Source organism: Pelodiscus sinensis, chromosome 3 (assembly GCF_052426305.1).
Source record: "Pelodiscus sinensis isolate ZL-2025 chromosome 3, ASM5242630v1, whole genome shotgun sequence".
Lineage (NCBI taxonomy): Eukaryota > Metazoa > Chordata > Testudines > Trionychidae > Pelodiscus > Pelodiscus sinensis.
Genome location: NC_143054.1, coordinates 126,049,568 through 126,076,713, shown reverse-complemented (window position 1 = coordinate 126,076,713; position 27,146 = coordinate 126,049,568). Strand labels below are relative to the sequence as shown.

The following is a 27,146-nucleotide window of genomic DNA, read 5'->3' as shown; positions in this document are numbered from 1 at the left end:
AGGCGCCTCATGCCCGGCTTTAAGCAATGTGAGGCATGCCATGATGCTATGCCTGTCTCTGACGGACACTCTAAATGTATAAAGTGCTTGGGAGAAGCACACCAGACACACAAGTGCTCCCACTGCCTTAAACTCACTGCGAGAGCACGCTGTGACTGAGCCAGTAGACTCAAGATGCTCCTTTACGAGAAGTCCCTTCGCCTATCTTCTAAGGACTCTCCCGTGGCTCCTAAACCAGCGGCACAGAGTAAGGGTGTGGATAAAAATCGTCCCTCTAACCACTCTGGCCATGCAGCCTCGAAAACTGGCCTTTCCCCCAACTCCTTCGCTACCCTCGGCACCGACGGCTGCACGGGTCAGCACCAGAGAGAAACTGGGGACTTTGGGCACGGTGCCACGTAAGTTGGTGCCGACTCATAAGAGAGCCCACTCGGAGCTGAAGCAGAGGCCAGCGGCACAGCAACCTATGGCACCGGGGCCATACGAGACTCCAGCCGTAACAGCTGGTCAGGGTTCCAACTGATTGGCACCGAAGCAACATGCCTGCACTGAAGAAGCCACGCGCCGATGCCCCGCTGCCTGAACGCCCGGCACCGGAGCCGGTTGCCGTACCTCCGGCACCCACGGTGCCTCCGGTGTCTACAGCAACCTCAGCACGGATGCTGTCCTCGGTACCAGATAGACACCACCGTTTGGCACCGAGAGAGGGCCGCAGTCAGCACCGTTCACCCGCATGGAGCCATATTTCTTTGGCACCGATTTCACCAGGTATTTCATCTCTAAATGCTGCCAGCCTGCTGCATCACGGCTGGAGCTCCACAGCTGGGCAGAGCTCCGCATCTGCCTGTTTCCATGGCCAGGGCTGGAGCTGTGCATCTGGGGCTAGTGCTCCCCGCTGTGCTGCCAGTTTCTCCCCTTCCTCTCTCTCTCTCTTCTCCCCCCCCCCCCCCCCCCCACTGAGTTGCTGGACCACGGATGTTGCTGGACCAGGGAGTCTCAGTTAAAGGAGGTATAACCTGTAGTGACACCCATACTTAGTGTTGTCCAGCATTTTAATTGCATAAAGGATCATTTGTTTTTTGTTTGAGGGGGGCAATTTGGGCTGTATTCAAAATTGCTGGAAATAGAAAATTAGGTAGGGAAAAAATGGTGGAATAGCTTTCATTGAGTCTTTTGACTGTTTTGATTTAGTTGATTATGGTAAGGCAGTGTTGCATAATGGATACAGTAGAGGGCTGGAAGTCAAGATGTGTGATCTCTGCTACTGGCCTGCTGGGTAAACTTGGGCGGATCACTTGGGCCATGTGCCTTAGTTTACAAAATTGGATAATGATTGTAAAGTACTCTTAAATCCTATTGATAAGCATTTTATAAAAGCCAGATAATGATTATTACTAACTGCTTGGCAGTGTTTAGGACTCTTGAATTATTGCACTTTGGGGTATGCATTAAACTGAGCAAAAGTACTTTTTAAGGCAGTACTCAAAAGGAATGTAGGTATTTATGTGCCAGGCTATCTGAAGCACACAGTGCATGTGCTTGATCTTGTAAGAAGTGTGTTGTATGAATTACATTGAAAGACGAGTGCTTCACTTGATATGCACCTTCTAAGGTGATGTCTGTGAGGAGGAGCCTTTGGCACGTTTACTGCACACCTTGCATACAACAAGGTATTCTGGTGTTAAAATTAGAAATTTCATACTCTGGAATTTTTCTTTATTTAAAAAAATAGGAATGAAGGGAAAATTCCATTTTTTTTTTTTTTTTTAAGTCAAAACATATTAAGAGAATGAGTACAGGCAGTCCCCGACTTACGCGGATCCGACTTACGTCGGATCCGCACTTACGAACGGGGCTTTCTCGCCCCGGAGCTCACAGGCAGCAGTCAGCCACCTTGACCTCCGGGGCGAGAAAAGCTGCTCCTGGTGCCCCGGTCTGCTGGGGACCGTCTCCAGCAGACCAGGGGCATCAGGAGCAAAGCAGCAGCCCCGGCGGGTTTGCTCGCGGTGCCCCTGGTCTGCTGGAGACGGTCCCCAGCAGACCAGGGGCACCGCGAGCAAACCCGCAGCCGTGGCAGGGTCCCGCGCTTCTGAGGCTTTGCTCTGGCAAAGCCTCAGAAGCGGGGGAACACACCGCTGCTGCGGGTTTGCTCGCAGTGCCCCTGGTCTGCTGGGGACCGTCTCCAGCAGACCAGGGGCACTGGGAGCAAAGTGGGTCCTGCGCCAGAGCAAAGCCTCAGAGGCGAGGCACCCCGCCGCTGCGGCTTTGCTCCCCGTGTCTCTGGTCTGCGGGGGGGGGAGGCGCAGGCCTTTGTTGTGGACCCTGGGGCACGGCAGCTGGGGCGCTGCCGGTTGGTCCCGCAGCGCCGCTCTGGGCACTACTGGACCAACCCGGCAGCACCCCAGCCCTCTGCCCCAGGCGTCCTGATTCAGCCGCTGCTGGTCAGTTTCAGCAGCGGCTGAATCAGGACGCCTGGGGCAGAGCAGCTGGGGTGCTGCTGGGGTTGGTCCAGTCATCCCCAAGTCAGCCGTTGCTGAAACTGACCAGCGCTGACTACAGGAAGCCCGAGGCACAGTTGCTCTGCCCCGGGCTTCCTGGAATCAGCGGCTGATCAGTTTCAGCAGCAGCTGACTTGGGGTTCTTAAGTTGAATCTGTATGTAAGTCAGAACTGGCGGTCAGTTTCAGCAGCGGCTGAATCTGGACGCCAGTTCCGACTTACATACAGATTCAACTTAAGAACAAACCTACAGTCCCTATCTTGTACGTAACCCGGGGACTGCCTGTATTCTGATTGCACAGTGAAGTGCTCAAAAGTTAGGAGATACCAAGGCTGGTGTTGCCTGTTATTACCAATAGCAATATTGAACAAGAAAGGTGAAAGTCTAATAATATTGTGGCTAGTCACTAAAAATCTATTTTCTGGAGAATCTCACATCCAGAATAAAGTACCTGGATCTTATGTAATCAGGCCTATTTTTATATGAAGAGTGGAAAAAAATTATCAGAAAATTAGCTTATTATTTTCCTGGACCTGACTTTAAGTTTTGATTTTTCCTCTGTATTAAACTGTGCATGATAAAAAGGAATGCTTTTTAACATAATGTGAAACTTCAGACTTTGATCTTAGTCTACACTTAGGCCTAGATTACGCTATGTTCTCTCCCATTTTCCTCCTCTGTCAATCTAAGATACGTAGCCGAAGTCTGTGTTTTGCATGGTGTTTTCCATAAAGCAAAGGTGGTGGGAGCTGCTCTCCTGTCCACTGCAGCTACTCTTCTTGTCCTGGTGGAGTACTGGAGTTGACAGGAGTGCTCAGAGACTGATTTATTGTTTCTAAGCAGATGTGATAAATTGACCACTGGTGGATCGATTGCTGCAACATCAATCCACCATGTAATGAGGAGAAACCTTTATTTTTTTCATAGTATTCGGCTATACTACACAACAACATAAGATAGGAAGCTTGTTGAAAATCCATAGGTCTTTTATTAGATATAATGTAATGACCTAAATTGGAATTTAGCTAGAACATTGAGATTAAATTTGCAAAGTACCATGGGATTTTTAACTGCATGTGTTCCAGACTTCCTCTTTATTCTGTCTTGTTTAAAAGATTGCATTTCCAAAGGCACAATACCCTATATGCTGCATTGGGGATTGGTTCAATACTGATTCAGATAGGATGCCACTTACTGAAATTATTAAAATACTTTTGAAGTGTCTGTCACAAACTATTCATGGACTACAGAATGCTGGTCCATCTGCCTGGAAAGGATAATTACTTTTCCTTCCCAGTGAATCACCAGCATGATTTCTTGTAGCATTAGTCTACCTTGAACTTGCTTAATTTATGAAATATGAGACCATACCTAAGATGTGGCTGTAGTCTGTACAGTACAGTTTCTGGAAGTGATTTGTGTAATTGTATAACACTTAAAATGCAGATTCATAGCATCAGTGCAAACCTGCTTTGTCATTTCAAATTTCCTCCTATACAGTGATGCTAAAACAATAGAAATTAACAGAAAATGTATTTTTCCTGTTTCTCCTAACCCCATACTCTTATCAAATTTACTGTAAAAAACTAACAATTAAATAGTTTATATTATGTAAATAAACATCACTGTAAGCTTTGTTTTCTGGAGTACAGGAATTCATTTGTTGTATTTTCATTCATTTTATAGGTACGCAATAACAGTGTGGTATTTTGATGCAGATGAAAGAGCACGAGCTAAAGTAAAATATCTAACTGGTAATTAATCACTTGTGTATTATGTGTTCTTGGTTTTCTGGGGGGGAGGGGAAATCCTAAGTAGCCTTAACACTATGAACAAAAAGAGGGATAACATAATTTTTTGTGTAGTCATGTTTTAGAAGCGTGGTCCCCAACCCGGTGCCTGCGGGCGCCATGGCGCCCGCCAGGCTCTTTACATGCGCCCGCGGAGCCGTGGTCCCCAACCCGGGTGCGCTGCGCGTGCCCTGGCCCCGGCGCTGGCCTTGGCCCCACCCCCGGGGGCGCCGTGCGTGCCCTGGCCCCGGCGCCAGCCCTGGGCTTGGCCCCGCCCCTGGGGGCACTGCGGGTGCCCTTGCCGGCTCCGGCGCCGGCCTTGGCCCTGCCCCCGGGCGCGTGGCGCTTACGGGGGGGGGGGCCGGGCGGGCAAGTGTCCCCGCCCCCTGGTGCCCAGCGGGCGAACGGCCACGCCCCCTGGCGCCCGACAACCTGAAAAGGTTGGGGACCACTGTTTTAGAAGAAAGGTGCTGTGATGGTTAAAGCTCTGTGACTTGGGAGACTCAGGGTATGTCTAGACTGCAAAACTGTCAGGATACTGCAAGTATCCCAAAATAGCTACCGCACATCCAAGGAATAATTTTCAAAATAACCGACACACTATATCAGCATCCCTGTAAACCTAGTTTCACAAGAAATAAGGGATGTCCCGAAATAGCCTATTTTGAAATAAAATCAAATAGCACAAATTGCATACCTTATTTCAGTTTAGAGTGCAGTCTAGCTGTAGCCCCAGATTCAGTTTCCTATTTTGCTAGATGATTTGTGTGTGACCGTGGGCAGATCACTTAGTCTCTGTCTGTTCCTGGTTTGTAAAACTGGGCTTTTACTTCTCCCCATTAGGGATGTAAGTGACTGGTCACTTAAAAGCCGGTTCCCCCCTGCACCATCTCTGTGGGAGGCAGAAGGGTAGCGGGACTGGGTGCAAGCTGGGAATGCTCATGTATTTTTTTTTTTTCATTCATTCATTTATTTATTTATTTACTTTTCTGCAGGTGAAAAAGGTGTGAGGGTTGAACTCAATAAACCTTCTGACTCCATTGGGAAAGACGTTTTATAAAGCATTTAATCTAGCAACTTTCCTTGCTACTCTCCCCTGGTGAACTCTTAACTCTTGAATGTGAATAATGAGATAAAGGAAAATTGACAACAGATCAACATTTTAATAAGGAAACAAACACAGCATTTCAATGTTGCATCAAACAGAAGATTTTGACTGCAAATCAGCATTGTGCTATGTGATTGTGACTTCAGACCTGTGACTGCTTATGTAAAGAAGTTAAGCAATCAGTAAGAAATAGCGTACACATATGGACATGAAATAAGTGCCCTACATTGAAATTTTCCATTCTTATATTTTGCCAGACCTGTCATCCAGCTGAATCCAATTCATCTCCCCCTTTTTTATATGGTAAAGTTTGGATTTGGGATAATTTTTGTATGACCAGGTACAACTTATTGAAATTGAGTAGAAATACAGTATTCTCCAAAATGTCATTGATCTATTTTTGTAAAACTATTCATACTGTTCTCTTCCATGAAAGACCTAATTTAATATAAGAATTGCCAGTAACTACTGATGACTTTAATTTTCTTTACACCTGAAATCCGAAAAGGAGCACTTTAATAACCAGCTAAAAACCTGATTGTTTTATGTTCATATCTCACACTAATTTGAATTTTAAGATTGCTGCTGTATTGTTTTTGACTATGTCCTTTATGAAACTTGTTAACAAACAAATCACTGTTACTATCAATAACTTCTAATTCATGGTGTGTATGTGTGTTTGAATCTGCAGAGGGGAAGGGTTCTGTGTCTCTAAGTGACTGGCACTAAGTGAACTTGACACTATCCATGCTATAGGTGGTCTTGGGGACCTGGTAAATACCGTCAAGCTCCTTGGATACATAAGGGCTTTCCTAGACTTCTAGAGGTTCCCAAAATCACATCCCTACTTGACAGGAGACTTTCACATTTTTCTTCCTTTCTGAAAGATTTTCTTTTAGTCTATGTAAGTTAATAGAATGTTGAAATTCACAAACTTTATGTTCTTTCTGAGTATCAGTGTCCCATCTGATCTGCAGGCTGGCACCTTGATCTATTATATAGTATCAAGCAAACATTCAATACATTGAGGCTGAAGTGCATCACTACAGGCTTCATGTGTAATACATTCTGCTGAAGGATTTCCCCAGAAAGGCACTGACCTTTGATCAGTACTGAGTATTTAGTGAAAAAATTTGCTTTTATTTTTACATGTTAATTTTTTAAAAGGAAAAGCAGACTTTACATTCAAAAGCTTTCAAATTCTGTTACTTAAGAGATGGATGTTGTTGTCATGAGTTTAAAAGTTTGAGAAAGCAAAGAAAATCCTAAAAGGCAGCATCCATATTTATAAATGTTTTTGGTATTCGAGTTCGCCGACTTCAGTTTTTCTGTCTGTCCTTGATTTCCTGACATAGCCAAAACAATGTGAGTGTACAGAAATGTTTCTGTATATAATATTACAATTTAAGACAATTTTAGCATCTGTATAGTTTGTATTCAATCAGACCTTTTCTATGGAAAGCTCAGTAATTTTTATTATAAAAGATTACTATTCATGTAAAACATGAAAAACCCAACAACCCTAATTGTATTTAGTGACAAACTGACCTGGGGAGGGGGTGGGGAATTCAGTATTGTAATACAATGGAGGAGACCTTAATGGAAAATTTTTCATTTTGTTCAGAACTTTATTCTCACTCTTCACAGCTTTGCTTCTCTTTCCTCCCTTCTTCCCAGAAAATCAAACAAGACACCTCTACTGTAAGTGCCTCTGCCAGCCTGACCAAGGAGTACAAATCTTCATTACTGTCTAGTCTGCAGTGCGGTGCATTGCTTTAGGCCAACTTTAAAAAAAAAAAAAAAAAAAAAGCCATCACTTTTAATCTTACTACTTTTGTATTATTTTGATGGAGATTTGATTGGTTTTGTTTTGGAAATATACAGCATGAGCTTTTCAATTCTTTGTCAGTCAGTCTGTAATTCAAACTTCTATTTCTGCAGGTATGCAAAGTATCAGATTCTAATCACTGTATAGGTTTGTGCTTGCCAGACAGGTTTTAAAAAGTGCTTAATTTTTTTGTTTCATCATTCTTGTCAATCACTACAAAAGGGTCAGAAAATCAGAGCAGCCATTTCATTAACAGTATCCTTTTAGAATTTGTTTATTTCATGTCAATTGAAATCTACAATTGTGAGTGTCATGAAGCAGGTCCTGTTTAAAACTATTTTTTAAACTGTCTTATGACCTTTATATGTTTAGTCCTGGTTAAAGATAAAGCTTCCTAATGCTATTTTTATTCATTACATTAGCCGACTATAAAACACACAAGACTTTTTTCTATAACAGGCAAAGAAATTCAGGATTCATTTACAGATTGCCTATAAAGTCATGTAATTTGAAAAGCAGTGTTCATTATAAAGAGCTCTCAAGTTGCTTGTAAAGCTAATCTAATTAAAAAGATGTATAAAGGTTATTGGAAAACAATGTGGTGGTTATTTGTAATTCTGTAACTTTTTAAAGCTTACTCCAAAGCAACTAATTTATAATCTGATAAAATAAGGGTGTGTGTCTGTTTTTAGCATTCAGTGACACTGCAGCTACAGTCAAGGGTCTGTCATTTGTTTCCTTTATAAACTCTGTTTTTAATTATCCGGATGTGTGTGTTTGATTTGGCTTTTTTAATTGAGAGGAGGTTGAGAAAAAACAGGTGTCAGTTTTTAGACTCGTGGGTGAGCTGTATTGGTGTAAGTGGTCTTGTACACCAGTGCAATGAATCTACATAGGGTGGGTGGTTTGTATTAGTGTAGCTACACTGGTGCAAAACCCCCAACCTTTACAGACAGGATTTTAGCCATTAATGGGAGTTCCTCCCCCCCCCCCCCCCCCCCCGAGCTCATCATGAATGTTTACCCTTAAGGACAGCAGTAACATGGTACAATGTGAGCCAGACTTCCTCTTGCATGTCATTGGCCAACCCTTGCAAATTATAAAGGTTGTTTTCTATGCCTTCTAGTCGGTCCTTTCCTGACCACTGTTTGATGAACAGGTTTCTGCTTCACTCCAGCTCTTATAAAGTCTCTTAAATATACTACAGGTTGGACCTCCCTCATCTGGCACCGTGGGGATCTGACTAGTCCCAAACAAGGGGATTTGCTGAATGAGGGAAGGTCCTTCCCAAGATGACCCATGCCGCCCCTGGCTAGGACTCCAGCTGAGCCCTGTTGCTGCCTGCCCAGCTAGGATTCCTCACGCCAGGGCTCCATAGCTGCTGGGACCAGGGCTCTGAGGCTGTCGGGACTTTGCAGCTGCCAGGGCTCTGCAGCAGCCGGGTCTCCGTGGCTGCTGGGGCTCTGCAGCCATTGCCAACCCTCGCTACCACCTGGCAGCAAGGGCCAGAAATCCCTGCTGTGCTGCCCACCCCTCTCAACACTGGGCTTCTGACTGAGCCCCCTCAGGGCTCAGCGCCCTCTCCCCCACTCCTGCCCTGTGGCCTGACCTCTTGTACCTGGACTCTGTGGTCCAGGAAAATCATGGTCCTGCTGGGCCACAGATGTTGCCAGACCAGAGAGTCCTGGTTAAAGGAGGTACAATCTGTAGTTTTCCTTAAAGTTGGTTCTTTAACAATTCCCTACATTTCTAGGTCTGTCAGCCTCTGTTTGCTTTTGTCCTGCTCCAGCAGCTGGATATTTAGTACAGTACTTTGGAACATGTGTGGCATTTCAGTCACTTGGCCTCAGTCTTGCCCTGCTTCGTTTTCTTTTATCAGTTCATTGATGGTTAATTTAAAGCACTTTTTTAGCAGACCACCCCCAGTACTTTGAGGTCTGATTTGTAGTTCAGTGCCACGTAAATCACTCTATGGGATCTTTGTCAGGTATGTCTAAGTAGGAAAAGATTTGGCAGCTTCATATCATGTCTGATGGACTATCCTATTTATTATAGAGTTGACCATGATATGCAAATGGGTAACAGATTTGCTGTCAGTGACACACAGTGGATTAAATGAAATTAAAGGGAGAATTCTCTCTGGAAGCTTGGAAGGAAGTCACCTGTAAACTTGGTAGAAGGCTGTCTGAGTGCTGTCAAGCAAAAATACTAGAAACAGAAGCCTGAGGCAGTCAAAAATTCAGGTAACCATTATTTAGTCCAGGGACTGTGGAGTGAAATGACCATGTTTGCATGCATATACATCTCGTGCACATTAACTAGGTATCTTGGAACCAGGCTTAAAAAAGCATTTTAGCAGTTTCTTCAAACCATTACCATAAAAACTGGACTACAGAACAATTCTTAGAGCCACAAAATCCAGTAAGTATAGTATAAAACTGGGGTGGGATTTATACAGAGGCAATAAGACATTCTCTGTCTTATTCTTGATCCCTTTTTAAACGATTTCTTACATAGTTTACTTTTTTGACTGCTGCTGCACACTGAGTGGATGTTTTCAGAAAACTATCCACAGTAACTACAAGATCTCGCTCTTGAGTAGTTGTAGCTAAATTAGTCCCCATCATATTGTGTATATATAGTTGGGATTATTTTTTCTAGTGCGCATTACATTTATCAACATTAAATTTCATTTGCCATTTAGTTGACTAATCACTTAGTTTGGTGAGATCTTTTTGAAACTCTTCACAAACTGCTTTGATCTTAACTATCTTGAGCAGTTTAGTATCATCTGCAAATGTTGCCACCTCACCATTTACCTCTTTTTCCAGATCATTAATAAATAGGTTGAATAGGATTGGTCCCAGAATGGACCCTTGGGGCACCCACTGGTTATCTCTCTCCATTCTGAAAAAAAGAAGTTACTCACCCTGTGAAGTAACGATTGTTCTTCGAGATGTGCCCTGTGGGTGCTCCACTCTAGGTGTCGGGTCCCGTCCCGACGCCACGGCTCGGAGAATTTTCATAGCCGTGTCCCGCCAGCCCGCGCATGCACGCTCCTTCAAAGCGCCGTTCGCGCCTTTGATCAGCCGCGCGCAGGCTGGCAACCGCCAGTTCCTCTCATCCGCTCATCTGAAAGAGAGAGGAAAGAAAACCGGAGTGGGGAGGAAGGGCGGGTCGTGGAGCACCCACGGGGCACATCTCGAAGAACAATCGTTACTTCACAAGGTTAGGAACTTCTTTTTCTTCTTCGAGTGGCCCCGTGGGTGCTCCACTCTAGGTGACTCCGGAGCAGTACCTAAAAAGAGTCCAGAGCGCTCCGAAATTAGGCTTTATGATCACGACTAAGTACTGCCATAGCTACCGAAGAGTCCGAAGCAAACTGGTCAACTATAGCATAATGTCTCATAAAAGTGACATTAGAGGACCATGTTGCTGCCCTGCAAATGTCCCGGAACGGGACTCCCTTCAGGAAGGCTGTAGTAGTGGAAACCGCTCTGGTGGAGTGGGCCTTTGGAGGGTTTGGCAGAGGTTTCCCTTGTATAGAATGGCACATAGATATGCATGAAACGATAAGTCTTGAAATACGTTGGGAGGTCAATGGTTGGCCTCTAGAACGGTTTGCCAATGACACTATTAAACGGTCCGTTTTCCTAAAGTCTCGCGTTCTATCGATGTAGAATGCCAAGGCTCTCCTTACATCCAGCGTATGCCATATTGCTTCTTGCACTGAGGCATGGGGTTTAGGGAAGAAGCATGGAAGAACCACTGGTTCATTAATGTGAAACTCAGATGAAACCTTTGGAATAAACGCTGGGTGAGCTCTCAAAGTGACTGAGTCTTTAGAAAAAACTGTATAGGGAGACGAAGCCATGAACGCTGCTATCTCACTGACCCTACGAGCTGAAGTAAGGGCTAGGAGAAACAAAAGCTTGGTGGTAAGTACGTGTAACGGAATAGTGGCTAGAGGCTCAAAGGGAGGATTAGATAGCTTCCAATACTAAATCCAGATTCCATGAGGGTGGAGGGGGTCTGCGGGGTGGGTTGAGGTTCGCGAGCCCCTTTAGGAATCTTTTCGTAGTAGGGTGTGCGAATATAGAGAAGGAGTCGTCCATGTGATGAAAGGCATTAATCGCTGCCAAATGCACCCGTAGGGAAGCTATGGCCAGTCCATTATCCTGGAGTTGCAAAATGTACTCTAATATACGAGGTAAAGGTGTGGAATAGGGGTCCAGGTTGTTAACCACACACCATGCCTGGAATCTGGACCACTGCTAAACCAATGAGCATCCATGCTGTGAGGTGTAGAGTCTCGGGTTTCGGATGGCGCAGAGATCCGTTGTCCTGGGTCAAGAGATTTGGGAGGAGAGGTAGGGGGTACGGTGCCCTTATCGACATCTGATGGAGCATTGAGAACCAAGGTTGAAGAGTCCACGCTGGGGCTATAAGAATTACTCGAGCCCCCTCTATGCTGATTTTCTCGAGAACCTTGGGTATTAGAACGACTGGGGGAAAAGCATACAACAGCATCCATCCCCAGTGGAGAAGGAGGGCGTCTCCTAGTGACTGACATCCTATTCCCGCTCTCGAGCAATAGGTGGGGCATTTCCTGTTGTTTTCTGTGGCAAACAAGTCTATTGTGGGAAACCCCCACCGCACAAATATATGGTTTAAAACCTCTGTGCAGAGTTCCCACTCGTGGTCGTGGGGAAAACGTCTGCTGAGTGAGTCCGCTACTAAGTTGTCGGTACCCGGAAGGTAGGATGCTACTAGGATGGTGTTGTGAATACACCAATTCCATAACCGGACAGCCTCTGCACATAGAGAACGAGATCGGGCGCCTCCCTGCCTGTTGACATAAAACATAGTTGCCATGTTGTCCATCATGATTCTGGTAGTTGTATCCTGTATGTGGGACTGAAAATGCTTGCAAGCATGTCGTACCGCCCACAACTCAAGTATGTTGATGTGTAACATCATTTCTTGAGTTGACCAGCGACCCTGAATCATCAGGTTGTCCATATGCGCCCCCCCAGCCTGTGAGGGAAGCATCTGTAGTTATCTGCCTTGTAGGCTGCGGACGATGAAATGGGATGCCCGTGAGGAGATTGTCCAGTTTGGCCCACCACTGAATAGACTCTCGAACATGTTGGGGTACCACCAACGGTCTGTGGATACTGCCTTTTGCCGGACTGTAAACCATGGCCAACCAATGCTGGAGGCAACAAAAATGTAACCTTGCGTTTTGTACGACTACGGTGGAAGCCGCCATGTGGCCCATCAGTTGTAAACAGACACATGTAGGAATTGTCGGAGCATGCGTGACAGTATGTACAAGGTCTTGAATCGCCACAAAACGCTCCAACAGTAGGTATGCCCGTGCCACGGTTGAGTTGAGCTGTGCACCTATAAAAACCAGGTCTTGGCACGGAATTAATAATGACTTTTTTACATTTATGAGGAGGCCCAGGGATGTAAACTCGCTGGACACTGTCTGCACCATATGACATGCCTCCACATATGTTGAGCCCCTGATTAGACAGTCGTCCAAATAAGGGAATATTGTTACTCCCGTCCTGCGTAAATGAACCGCCACTACGGCTATAGTTTTGGTGAAGACCCGGGGGGCTCACGCCAATCCGAACGGTAGAACCCGGTACTGAAAATGTTCGTTCCCTAATTGGAACCAAAGAAAACGTCTGTGAGCCACGTGAATAGCAACGTGGAAATAAGCATCCTGCAGGTCGAGGACTGCAAGCCAATCTCCCTTGTTCAATGACGGAATGATAGTTGATAAGGTCACCATCTTGAATCGGCATTTTCGAAGGTGGCGGTTTAACCTTCGAAGGTCTAAGATGGGTCTCCAGCCTCCCGATTTCTTCGGAGTGAGAAAATATCGGGAATAAAAACCTTTTCCCCAAAATTGTTTGGGTACTCTCTCTATTGCCCCGATTGCGAGTAAGCGAAGAACTTCTTGTTTCAGCAGTTGCTCGTGAGAAGGGTCCCTGAAAAGGGACGGGGTGGGTAGGGTAGAAGGGGGAATGGAGAGAAAAGGAATTGAGAGGCCGTACTTTACCACTTCTAGTACCCATCTGTCTGTGGTGATGTTGGACCACTGGTGGTGATATGATTTCAGTCCATGGTGGAAGAGATGAGGAGTTTCGTTTTCTGCATTGACCAAGGGAAGTGTGCTTGCAACCTCGACGGGGGAGTCAAATCTGCTGTTTGGTTGAAGATTGATTGAACGATTTTGTTGGGGCCGTTTCCGCTGAGGACGTTGCCTAGGACGCTGATTATCCGACATGCGTGTCTGTTGCCTGGGAAAATTAAAATCGTACTTTCTCTGATAAGGGTAATAGCGCCTACGCTTAAAATTGGGCGTGTACATCCCCAGTGTACGTAGGGTGGCATGAGAATCCTTGCCTGAATGGAGGGCTTCGTCAGTATTTGCTGCAAAAAGCTTAAGCTTATCAAAGGGGAGATCTTCAACTTTACTTTGCAGCTCCTTTGGTGCTCCCGCAGACGAAAGCCATGATGATCTCCTCATTGCGATACCCGTAGCCGTGGCCCATGCTGCTGTGTCGGCCACGTCCATTGCAATCTGCAATGCGGTGCTACATGCTGCGTATCCTTCCTGTACTATCGCTTTTAGTAGAGGTTTCTTCGCGTCAGGAAGATGATGTAATAATTCTGCTAGCTTTGAATAATTATCAAAATTGTGGTTTGATAAATGAGCCGAGTAGTTTGCAATACGTAATAGAAGTGTGGCTGAAGAATAGACCTTCCTACCAAATATATCCAACTTCTTATTGTCTTTATCAGGGAGCGCATTTTTGTACTGTGGTGCTTTGGTCCTTCGCTGTGCTGCGTCAACCACTAACGAATTGGGCTGAGGGTGATTGAATAGAAAATTTAACCCCTTTGCCGGCACAAAGTATTTCTTGTCGGCCTTTTTACTGGTAGGAGTAACTGAAGTTGGCGTTTGCCATATCTCGTCCGCCACTTCCATGATCGCTTCGTCAATGTAAGGCGATCCTTGCACGCTGCTGTGGACGGAGGTTCTTTAAGAGACAGTGTGTCTTCACCGGAACATCTGCCAGCTGTATTTCCTGCGTGCCTGCTTCTCATTTAAACAGGTCTTGGAATTGTTTTAGATCGTCAGGTGGAGATAATTCACCTGGACAGACTGCCTCATCTGGTGAGGAAGATGCGCAGTCCGCTGGAGAGGTTTCTGGCTTGGGGTCCTCTGCGTCAGACAGCTGTCCTTCTTCCAGCTCGGAGTGATCCTGTTGGACAGATTGGCTTGTCGATGGAGGAGGTGAGGTTAACTGTTGTGGTTGTTGAGGTAAGTATTGTGTGACTGGTGAGCGGCAGTTGCAGGATGATCCCCTAAGTGAAGATAATATATGTTCATGGTGGGTACCGCCATCGCACGAGCGATAGTAGTGCCCGTAGTAGTGCTCAGAACGTGACGGAGAAGAATGACACGACGAATGTGCACTACTGTGTTGAATGTAATAGACGCAGCGTGGAGAGCGTCTAGAGGACCCATATCTAGATGACCGACCCGGTGAACGAGATCGTGAACGAGATCGCTGTGCTTCTAGATATACTGTGTCTCTATAATTGCGCCGCCTGTATGCGACATGGATCGGAGAACCACTATAGTCTAGATACCGTGTACACCTTGGTGGCGATGGAGATGGTCCTAGTGAGAAAACTGGGGAGGCAGATCTGTCCCTCCCATGAGTCTTTGATAGAGCTTTTCTAGGTATTGAGGCATTGTCAGTTTCCATGGCAACTGGGGAGCTCTGCACAGAGTGAAAACAGAGCGGTGCCGGGGAGATCAGCTGTAGCTGCTCTGCTGTCGGTGCCGATGGAGTGCTCGGTGCCGACGTCATTAAATTTGCTGGTGGCGCCGTGTCAGGAATGTGCACGGCTGGGTCCGGTGCCGCCAATGCCGTTGCCGTCACAAGCAGTGCTGCTGGAGCCCGCACTGCTGACGTTGCTGCCTCTGAACCCGGCACTGGCTGGCTTGTCAGTTTCAGCATTAGCGCTGCACCGCCAGCCGGCGAAGCTGAAGCCGGTGCCGCCGATGCCGGCACTGAAGCAGCCCGAGCCCTCGGCGTTTGCGATCCCCTATCACCGGGGTCAGTAGAGCAGCGGGACCCCGCGGGGGTCAATTTGGAGGCTGCCGAAGCCCTTGAGGCTGCCGGAGGGAGGGAGCGAGCCGGGGATGGCTTTGCCCTCTTTGAAGTCACCGGTCTGGGAGAAGCCGCTCTCCTCTTAGACTCAGAAGTTCTTGCTGAGGCTGAAGAGGGTATTGGATCAGGTTGCAGCGCCTTGTCAAATGACATCATCCGGAGCTTTAATTCCCGCTCTCTGCGGGCTCTGGACGTAAGCTTGCAGCAATGGGTGCACTTTTGAGGAACATGCGATTCACCCAGGCACCTTCTGCAAGCGTCATGGCCATCAGCCGCCGGCATAGCTTCGCGGCAAACTGAACATTTCTTAAAACCGGGGGATCCCGGCATTGTTAGGAGCCGAAGAGGGTGGCTGGATGCCGACCCAGGCAATCTCTGTCTTTTTGCTGTTTGTCAATTTCAGCTTTCTTTAGCGCTTAGCCGTAGCGCTAACGGAGTTGATCTGAAGAGAAAAACTTTTTTTTTTTAACAGAACTGTAGAACTGGAACACGACTATCCCTAAAAGAAACTATTTACACTGAGAAAAAATGAACTAATAATGCTAATGAGAAACATAGATCTAACAATACAGGGAGCTCCGACCGCGACCTGAGGCGGTTGAGAAGAACTGGCGGTTGCCAGCCTGCGCGCGGCTGATCAAAGGCGCAAACGGCGCTTTGAAGGAGCGCGCATGCGTGGGCTGGTGGGACACGGCTATGAAAATTCTCCGAGCCGCGGCGCCGGGACGGGACCCGACACGTAGAGTGGAGCACCCACGGGGCCACTCAAAGAAGAACTGACCATTTATTCCTACTCTTTGTTTCCTGTCTTTTTAACCCATTATCAATCCATGAGAGAACCTTCCCTCTTATCCCATAACCACTTACTTTACTTAAGAGCCTTTGGAAATCTGAGTCCCTCACCAGAAAGCCTGTGACGAAGTATACTGTATCCACTGGATCCCTCTTGTCCACATGCTTCTTGACCCACTCAATGAACTCTAGTCGATTAAACTAGTAAAGCATGATTTCCCTTTTATAGAATCTGACTTTCCCTCACAGATTATGTTCATCTACATGTCTGACAATTCTATTCTTAACTACAGCTTCAACTAATTTGCCCAGTTCTGACATTAGACTTACTGGTCTGTATTTACCAGGATCACCTAGAGCCACTTTTAAATATTGGTGTCACATTAGCTATCTTCCAGTCATTAGATACAGAAGCTGATTTAAAGGTTAGGTTACAAATCTCAGTTAACAGTTCTGCAATTTCACCTTTGTGTTCTTTCAGAGCTCATTGAGTGAATGCTTCTGGCCCCAGTGACTTTATTGTTACGTTTATCAATTTGTTCCAAAATCTTCTCTGACACCTTAATCTGGGGGAGTTCCTCGGTTTTGTCACCTAAAAAGAATGGCTCAGGTTTGGGAATCTCCCCAGTATCCTCGCCAGTGAAGACCGAAGCAAAGAATTCATTGAGTTTCTCCACAGTCACCTCACCGTGTGTGTGTTCCTTTAGCATCTCAATCGTCCAGGGATCCCACTGGCTGTTTAGCAGGCTTCTGCTTCTGATGTACTTAAGCATTTTGCTATTGCTTTTTGCTGCTTTGGCTAGCTTTTCTTCAAGCGCCTTTTTGGCTTTGATTATAATTTTATATTTAATTGGACAGTTTATGCTCTTTGCTATTTTTCTCACTGGGATTTAATGTCCACTTTTTTTAAATGCCTTTTTATTTCTCACTGCTTCTTTCAGTTGGTTAAGCCACTGTGGTACTTTTTTTGATTCTCTTGCTGTGGTTTTTAACTTGGGCCTCTATCATGGTGTCTTTGAGAAGTCTCTATGTAGCTTGCTGGGATTTAACTTTTGTCATTGTACCTTTTAATTTGTTTAACTTCCTCATTTTTAGTAGCTTTCCTTTCTGAAATTAAATGCCATAGTGTTGAGCTACTGAGGTATTTTTTCCCCCTGCAGGGATGTTAAATTTTATTACATTATGGCCACTATTTCCAGGTAGTCCAGTTATATTTACCTCTTGGACCAAAACCTTTGCTCCACTTAAGACTAAATCAAAAATTGCTTCTACTCTTGGGGATTCCAGAACCAGCTGCTCGAAGTAGCAGTTACTTAAGGCATCGAGAAACTTTCTCTCTGCATTCCTTCCTTCCTGAGATCATATGTATCCAGTCAATATGGAGATAGTAACAGTGGGGGATATCAACTAAGGTTTTTTTTTTTATTTGTATAGCTTCTCATCTCCCTTAGCATTTCATAGTCACTATCACTATCCTAGTCAGGTGGCTAGTAATATATCCCCACTCCTATAATCTTATTAGTGCATAGAATTACTACCCATAGAGAGTCTCTGGAACAATTTGGTTCACTTAAGATTTTGACTTCATTTGATTTTATATTTTCTTTCATGTATAGTGCCGCTCCCCCACCAGCACAACCTGTTCTGTCCTCCTGATATATTTTGTACCCAGGTATGACTGTGTCCCATTGACTGTCCTCATTCAACCAAGTTTCTATGATGCCTATTATATCAATATCCTCCTTAAATATGAGGCACTCTAGCTCACCCATTATTTTTTAGACTTTTCTAGCCTTTGTATATAAGCACTTCAAAAATTTGTCACTGTTCAGCTGTATGCCATTTCCTGATATTGAATAGCACTTTTTCATTCATTTCTCATCTGATCTTACTCATATTTTATCATCTTCCATCCTTACCTTACTAGAACACAGAATCTCTAATACTTTCTCCCCTAAGAGATCTCCTTCCGATCTATGTGCTCCTCCGCACCCATCGGCTTTTTGTGCCCTTAGTTTCCATGTGAGGAAAAGCAGCTCGGTGCTATAAAGTGTAATCCTGAGGGCATTCTGCACCAAAAATTACAACATGCAATATATTGTACAGAAGTTTGACTTGTCAATAAATGCAGAGGCTTCAGCATAGCAGTGGGAAACTGCATGAAGGGGAGTGATCACTGTAGCCCTTCTATCCCTAGGACATAGACTCAGTAGGCTGCACCTGTCCGGGACACAGCCCAAGGCCTGAACTTATCCCAGGAACACCCTGGGGTCCTGGATCTGTGCCAGGTGCCTGGCAGACCAGCTCAACCAGGCAAGCGTGAAGGAGCTCAATGCTAGAGAGCCAGCTGTGGGATGAGAGGGTTATTTGTGAAGGGGGAGGAGGAGAGGAGGTAACAGAAGAAAAACCCTCTTGCGCAATGCCGTTATTCCTGAAAATAATCGGCGTAACAGCATTGCACAAGAGGGTTTTTCTTGCGTAAGAAGGGACAGTGTAGACAGCTCCTGGGCAAGAGCCTCTTCTACAAAAATGGCAGCTCATTAGGTATGCAAATGAGGCTCGCGGATATGCCATGCTTAGCCTTATTTGCATATTTCTCGGGCAAGAAGCCGCGAATGTAGACATAGCCATAGGTGCCTTCCATATCTTTAAAAAAATCACAAGCAGAATCAAAAATCTATTTGCCCACAGTTACCAACAAGAAACATGCAATCTCTCTTTTCCCATTCAAACACACATTTATCAACAAATGGGCTGTGTCTACATTGGCATGATTTTGCGCAAAAGTTGCCGCTTTTGTGCAAAAACATGCTGCCTGTCTACACTGGCAGAGAGTTCTTGCACAAGAACACTGACGTTCTAATGTGTGAAATCAGTGCTTCTTGTGCAAGAACTATGATGCTCCCGCTCAGGAATAAGCCCTCTTGCACAACTGTTCTTGTGCAAGAGGCCAGTGTAGACAGGTAACATGAATTTCTTGTACAAGAAAGCCCAATGGCTAAAATGGCCATCAGAGCTTTCTTGCGCAAGAGAGTGTCTGCACTGGCACAGATGCTTTTGCGCAAAAGCACAGGCCAGTGTAGACGCTCTTGCACAAATACTTTAACACAAAAACTCTCTTGCATTAAAAGTATTTGCGCAAAATCTTGCCAATGTAGATGTAGCTATGGATTTGTTGTCTAACACATGCATGCTTTCTCCTGCACAAATGCAGAGTGTAGACAGATGGACTCTGATCTAGTTCCTTTGCAATTGTGGGTAATTTTGCATGTCAAAAATATTTTTCTGCAGGAAAATGACATTATAAAATCACAAATGGGCAGGCACCCTCAGAAACAAGCATAGTAAGTGAACCTGCTTTTACCTATTTTCCCAATGGACTAGATTTCAAGTTGACAGTGTACCTTTTAAATAGGAAAGTTTGAGGCTTCAAATGTTTATTTCTTGACTTGTGAATCACAAGAAGCTAGATACTGCGTCAGGTAAGTTTCCCTTTTAGAAAGGTTGACTAAAATTGCTTGGGGTTGAGCAAACCACAATGCATAACAATCCAGGAAAGAGGAATTTAAAAAAAACCAACCATTTGTAAGAGGGTTGACGGGAAGCTTAAGCAAAGGTAACAGTGTGCAACTTCGGCTATTTTCCATTCTTTTCAAGTAGCTTGGAATTAAGGATTTGATTGATGCATTATGAATGCCATATGTTTAACAGCTTTGCAGAAGTCAGCAGTAAAAATGTAACTGCACTCTAGGGCTACGTCTAGACTGGCATGATTTTCCGCAAATGCTTTTCACGGAAAAGTTTTTCCGTGAAAAGCATTTGTGGAAAAGAGCATCTAGATCGGCAAGGATGCTTTTCCGCAAAAAGTGCTTTTGCGGAAAAGCGTCCGGGCCAATCTAGACGCGATTTTGCGCAAGAAAACCCCGATCTCCATTTTTGCGATCGGGGCTTTTCTGTGCAAAATAATACCACGTTGTCTACACTGGCCCTCTTGCGCAAAAGCATTTCCACAAGAGGGCTTTTGCCCGAACGGGAGCAGCATAGCATTTCCACAAGAACACTGACGATCTCAGGTAAGATTGTCAGTGTTGTTGTGGAAATTCAAGCGGCCAGTGTAGACAGCTGGCAAGTTTTTCTGCAAAAGCAGCTGATTTGCAGAAAAACTTGCCAGTCTAGATGCAGCCTAGGGGTGTTTTGGGGAAGATAGAAAAGCACCCAGAAATGTCACAAAGCTCTTGACTATTTGTGTAGTGGAAATAAGCATAAGTCTCATCATAAAGACAGCCTAAAATCTTCATTTTCAATGTTGGGTTCTCTCAAACCACTTGGGTACCGTTCAAACTCTTATCCTGGGCCAATTAAAAAAAAAAAACCAGTTACAACATAGAGAGAGGACAATGACACTTCTGTATAGTTGAACATATCCAGTCGCCTAATGTTAAGATCAAGAGTTTAGCTCTGAATTTAGTGCAGGGGTGGGGAACCCCTTTTGGGTCAGACCACTGACCCACAGAAAAATATTTGTGGTGGCCATGCACAAATGAGAATGGGGAAAAAAGAAAAACCAAACCCTCACTGACATAGCCCCCAACGGAGGAGAAAGACACTCCCTCCATTCCCTTCTCTCAGCAGAGCTTAGGGGGCTCCAGGCTAATAGACTGTGCTCCATCCCTACACTGAGACAGCAGGGGAGCTGGAGCACCATCATGGGCTCCCCAATGCTACGGGAGCCTTAAGTCTCAGGAGCTGGATCCAGGCAAGCTACCTCGAACCTTAAGTTCCCAACCCCTGCTTTAGCGTATGATACATATCCCAACTGCCATAAACAAACAGGCTCTTTCAAGTCTAGGGGAGAAATAAGGATTTTTTTCTTAATCATGTTCACTTATCCCTCAACAAAGGCTGCCCGGGCTACTGTATATAGAATACTTAGGAAATGTGTCTGGTTTTCCCACGTCCTACATAGAAACAAACCAGCAGCAGTGAGACTAAGGAACTGGATCCCTCTGCTGGTTGTGTTTAGAATAAACATATCCCTAAAGATATTTTACATTGCCTACTGCAGGGCTTCCCAAACTTTGACACGGGGACTAGTAAATTCATTCATGAGCTTTTGGAGGACTGGTAACATTCATTTGCATATTCATTGCGTCCTCCGCCCAGCCTGGGCTAGGGCTTGGGGGACCCGGTGCTGCATGGGCACTCCAGGTGGTGGGAGCAGGAGCAGATTGGGGTTAGGGTATCTGGCTAGGAGGGAGGGTGCAAGGAAGGGTAAGGTTGCCCGGTGTCCGGTTTTGTACTGAACAGTCTGGTATTTGAGGGTCTTGTCCAGGAAACAAATTGAGAAATTACCAGACATATAAAATGTCTGGTATTTTCTAATTAGGTAAGTTTTATTATAATTAGGTGCATCAGTCCTTAGCTACGAACTGCCTGGCTGGTAGATGTGCTCACGCTGCCTGAGTGTGTCTACCAGCCAAGCAGTTCGCAACTTCGAGGGAGGGTATGTGTGGGGGAAGGGAAGATGGGGGGCAAAATAGAATCCTTGGGGCCGGACTCATTCGTGTGCCTGGGTCTGCCTGTGCCCGGGTCAGTCCCGCTCCCCACCTCCCCTTCTCCTCCCGATTGCCCCAGTCCAGCCCTGCTGCCCCCATCCAGCCCGGCTTCCGGCAGCTTGTTCTCCCGTCATCCTCCCCCTCCTGATCTCCCCGTCCAGCCCTGATTCTGCCGCCAGCCCTCCCCAATCTCCGTGGGACAACCCTGCTACCCAGGGCCGGACTAAGGGGGGGGGGGGGCTAGCCAGGCAGCTGCCCAGGGTGCCAACCTATGGGGGGTACCTGACTGCAGTTGTAAGGGGTGCTGTGCAGCCTCCGCCCTTGGGCTCGCAGCACCCCTTACAGCTGTAATCAGGTGCCGCGCGGCCCCCATCCCCAGGCATACGGTGCTCCTTACAGCCCCGGGGGCGGGGGGGGGCTGCGCAGTGCCTGATTACAGCTGTACAGGGCGCCGCATGCTCGGGGGGCAGGGGCCGCGTATGCGCCCGCTGCCTGGGGTGCAAGAATGGCTCAAGCTGGCACTGCCGCTACCCCCAACCCTGCTTCCGCTGGCCACCAGCCCTGCTGCCTCCCACCCCCATCTCCACGGGACAACCCTGCTTCCCAGCAGCCTGTTTCCCCCACACACAAAAACCTTCTCCCAGCCCGCCCTGCTCTGCTCAGCCACGCTGAGGCCTGCTATTTTTTTCCCGCAGCCCGGTACTGGGTCACGGCCCATAGTTTAGGAAACGCTCTCCTACTGTTCTCTATTCATGTCTTGGTAATGAAAAGGAGGGGAAAGTTAAATTATTCCATGTATTTTATGGCATGACAGGTGGTCTTAAGGCCAGGTTTACACTAGGAAAAACTTTGCTATAACTGTCAATTGGTGTGAAATGTTAACAGATATAAGTAAGCCCTAGTCTAAAGGAATATATACCTCTGTAAAAGTTACCTTTTACCTCCATAACTTATTTTGCTTCCCAAAATCAGAATAAGCTATACCACGAAAGCTATACTCATGCAATGGGGCTTCTACCTACTTAATAGTTAAGGGGAAAAATGTGCAGTGCTTTGCTCTAGCATTTACTCTAACAAAGCTTAATGGAGAGATATAATATCTTGGCTCACTATTTCTTTCATGCCTTTCCATGCTGCTTACAAGAGCCTCCCTGCCCCCGTTAAGCCTTTTCTCTCCCTTTCAATCCTCTTAATAAAGCCACCTTCTTTGCTGAAGCTGCCTTATGTGATCTCATCAAATCTGCTGTCTCCAAGGGTAAGATGGCTTGAAGTGTTATACCCTGAATTGCTTATCCGCCAAACTATCTACTCATTTTATTATAGTACACCCAGGCTACGTCTAGACTGGCATGATTTTCCGCAAATGCTTTTAACGGAAAAGTTTTCCATTAAAAGCATTTGTGGAAAAGAGCGTCTAGATTGGCACGGACGCTTTTCCGCAAAAACACTTTTTGCGGAAAAGGGTCCGTGCCAATCTAGACGCGGTTTTGCGCAACAAAGCCCCAATCACCATTTTCGCGATCAGGGCTTTTTTGCGCAAAACAATACCGCGTTGTCTACACTGGCCCTCTTGTGCAAAAGCATTTGAGCAAGAGGGCTTTTGCCCGAACGGGAGCAGCATAGCATTTCCACAAGAACAGTGACAATCTTACATGAGATCGTCAGTGTTCTTGAGGAAATTCAAGTGGCCAGTGTAGACAGCTGGCAAGTTTTTCCGCAAAAGCAGCTGCTTTTGCGGAAAAACTTGCCAGTCTAGACGCAGCCCCATTGTTTTGCTATCCAAGAGCGTTTTATTAGCTGACAAGAGCATTGGCACAGGAATTAGTCTTGTATCTGATTTAACAACACTGTGCATGTTTGCAGCATGCTGCTACCAATCAGGCTAAACAAAAAAATCAAGAAAGTACCAAAGAGCAGAGCTAAGTGGCAAAAACAATTGGACCCAATTCTTCAAAATACCATTCAAGCAGCTATAAACTACCTGTATTCATTCCCTCTCGACTCCCCATTATACAAGGCAGAAGGGATTGTTTAACATACATCTCTCTCACACATGTTTCAAGACTCAGAGAGGTAGCTGTGTTAGTCTATCCCAGGGGTGGCCAATAATTTTTTTCAAGCTGCACTGAAAGGGGCATGGCCACCCACAGATCATGATTGGTCTAAAGGTGGGAGAGCCCTTTTGCCCCCCCCCCCCGCTTTCCCACTAAGCAGCCATGCCCTTGGCAATGGGAAGAGACTTCCCCTGCTCCTCCATCTGCAGGCCAATCAGGAGTGCACAAGAGCCTAATTGGCCTGGGGGCAGGGGAATGGCAGGGCCTCCATGGGCCGGATCAATCCGCTTGGTGGGCTGGATCCAGCCCACAGAGGCCCTTTTGCTTACCCCTGGTCTAGCCGCAAAAACAATGAGTCCTGTGGCACCGCAGAAACTAACAGATTTGTTAGGGCATAAGCTTTTGTAGGTAAAACTCATTTAATCAGATGCAGTTAATAGAAGTTACAGAAGCAGGTGTGTATATAAAGGGAGAAGTTGTTTATGTTAATGAGGCTCATCAAATCAGGATGGAAGTGGGTATTTCACAGCATTTGGTGTGGAGATCTTGCCTTTGGAATGCGTTAACCAGTCAAGAGTCAGTTCTAAATTGATAATGTTGAACCTCCATGGAGATCAGCTTCCTGGACGTTACAGTACAAATAAATGACAGTCATATAAACACCATTTTATACTAGAAACCTAACTGCTATTCTTAACCTAAATGCCTCTAGCTTCTATCCAGGACACATGCATGATCCACTATCTATAGCCAAGCCCTGAAATATAACTGTACCTGCTCCAATCCCTTAGAGACAAATACCTACAGGATCTCTATCAGGCATTTTAAAAACTTTAATAGCCCCGTGGGGAAGTGAAGAAACAGACTGACAGAGCCAGGTAAGTACCCAGAAGTCACCTGCCTCAGGACAGGCCCGACAAGGTAAATAACAGAACACCACTGATTACCACCTAATGCCCCCAGCCTAAATCCTATCAGCACATCATTGACAATCTACAACCAGTCCTGGAAAATGATCCCTCACTCTCACAGGCCTTGGGACATAGGCCAATTCTTGCCTCCAGACAGCTCTCCTCCACCTGAAGCAAAAACTTACCAGCAGCCACATGACGCACCACAGAAACACTTACCCAGGAACTTACCCCTGCAGTAAACTCCATTGCCAACTCTGTCCACACATCTATACAAGTGATGTCACGGGACCTAACCCCATAAGCCACATCAGCAGGGGCTCATCCACCTGCACAACCACTTGTGATATTGCATGAAGTGTCAGCAATGCACCTCTGTTATGTATATTGGCCAAACCAGATAGTCTCTGTGCCAAAGGATAAATGAACGCAACTCAGACATCAGGAATGGCAACACACCTAACTTTGTAAGGGAACAAATTAACTTCGCTGAACATTCAGTAATGGATTTGAAAGTAGCCATCTTTCTACAAAAGAATTTCAAATAGAGACAGCCAAACTGGAATTCATTTGCAAATTCAGCAATATCAATTTAAGATTGAATAAGGATTTCAACAGGTTAATGCATTACAAAAGCAATTTCCCCTGTCTGGATATTCACATCTCCACAGCCAGTGCTGTGAATGACCCACTTCCACCCTGACTTGATTAGCTTCATTAATACAAGAGCTATTTAAAATTCTGCATTTTCATTTGTCAAAATAATTGAAACTAGTGAGATTTATAAGTTAGTAATTTATTTAAATTACAATACAGAAAAAAGTCACAGTCAGTAAAAGATACTGAACAGTATTCTAGCCCCTGTGTGGCATTCTGGCCCAGGGAAAAAAAAAAAAGGCAGAAAGCACACAGCTCTTATCTGACAATTCCCTTGGTCTAAAAGGCCTCTGACTACTGTCCAGTTCCAATCTCTACACATGAAACAGAGGAGCTCTATCAGATCATACTACACTTGTGCACTCCCCAAATGAAGATGATCTGCTGGGGACTCACCAGCTGGCATGTTTTGGAGTAACAGCTCCCTTCCCTGTACTCCCTAGCCAACCATAAAAAAAAAATACTGATTTGTTTAACTTAGGCATGTGCTTGACCAAGAAGATGCCTTGCACCATCCAAAGGTCAACAGAGTATAACTATGAGCTCTGCTGTTCTTTGATGCTGTACAGGGAGAAAGATACCAACTCCTAAACCATGCAAAGCTTTGCAATGTGTCGATCAAAAATAAAAAAAACTTGCAGTTAGACTTAAAAACTGATGGGAAAACAGTGCAATGAGAAAGCCCTAAAAAAAGCAGCTAGGCTTGAGGTCTGCTTGAGGATTCCGGGCCATATTACAGAGTTCATGGTGTCTGCAGCGAATACCTGACATTCTTTTGGAGGAAGAAATGATGCAGGTGGTCTACTAAGATGGATGGTCAATGGGACTGTGGGTTCATTACAGATAAATGCCCGCTGCCTACAGTAATGTAGCTAGTATGACACTTCACGTCTAGCTATTAGTCAACAAATCGTGCAGCCATATGCTCAGTATTTAGTTGTCTACAATGTAAATGAGAGCTTGGGAATCAAATTCAATTTATATTGGCTACTAGAAGACTTACCTGGCATTGCCCAGGTCCAGCCTACAAAGATATTTCAGTCCAAAAATTTAGACCAGGTGTAATCAGTAAGTTTATAGCTATGTTACAAAGAGAAGTCAACTTACATTCAGTTGACTTGCAGCCACCTCATTTATCACTGTAGTGGCTGTTGCCCACACTACCTTTCTTGGGTTGGTGAAGCACATCCTCACCAAGAGTGCTTCCACTGACCCAAGGGGGAAGAGTAGGGCAGCACTGATGGCATGTCCTTGTCAGGAGCCCATTATCCCATAGGCTCCCAGTGGACCACATGGGGCTTGACTTCCCATTCCATGCCAGCAGCAGGGGGAAGGCTGTCCAGGCTTCTTACCTTCCCATTCCCTGCTGGGAGTGGGACCCAGCTGCTCAGCTTCTCTGGGGAAGTGGTATCAGGTGGGCTCTAACTGCCCAGTTTTTCTTGTTCATTTCAAATTGGCCATATCATTTACAATAAGGCTCCTTTGAACCACTCTGGCAATGGAAAGGAGCCTTAAATTTTTACCCATTTTTATACTCCTGGGGAAAATTCACTAAGCAGGCAGTGTTATATTCTGCTTTTCTTGATGGGAAAGGACCAGCCCAGGCCTCTCAAATACCCTGAAGCCCTATCAATCCATGCCAAGAGCATCATGATAGCAAGAGAGACAGTATCCCTCCTTCACAATGCACCATCCCCCTTCTCCTTGCTGGTAGTAATTTACGTCTGTCCCAGCGGCCTGAATTGATG

The 27,146-nt window shown here is 45.7% G+C and overlaps 1 protein-coding gene across 1 annotated transcript in view; it reads left to right on the top strand.

Annotated features, from left to right (window-relative positions):
• Positions 1 to 7,993, top strand: part of EGLN1 (egl-9 family hypoxia inducible factor 1) — a 37,571-nt gene extending 29,578 nt beyond the window's left edge. Inside the window, exons 4-5 of the mRNA XM_006122076.4 lie at positions 4,186 to 4,253; positions 5,285 to 7,993. Of these exons, the coding sequence (XP_006122138.4) occupies positions 4,186 to 4,253; positions 5,285 to 5,349 (133 nt within the window). The 3' untranslated portion in view covers positions 5,350 to 7,993. The remainder of the gene's footprint in view (positions 1 to 4,185; positions 4,254 to 5,284) is intronic.
• The last annotated feature ends 19,153 nt before the right edge of the window (positions 7,994 to 27,146 follow it).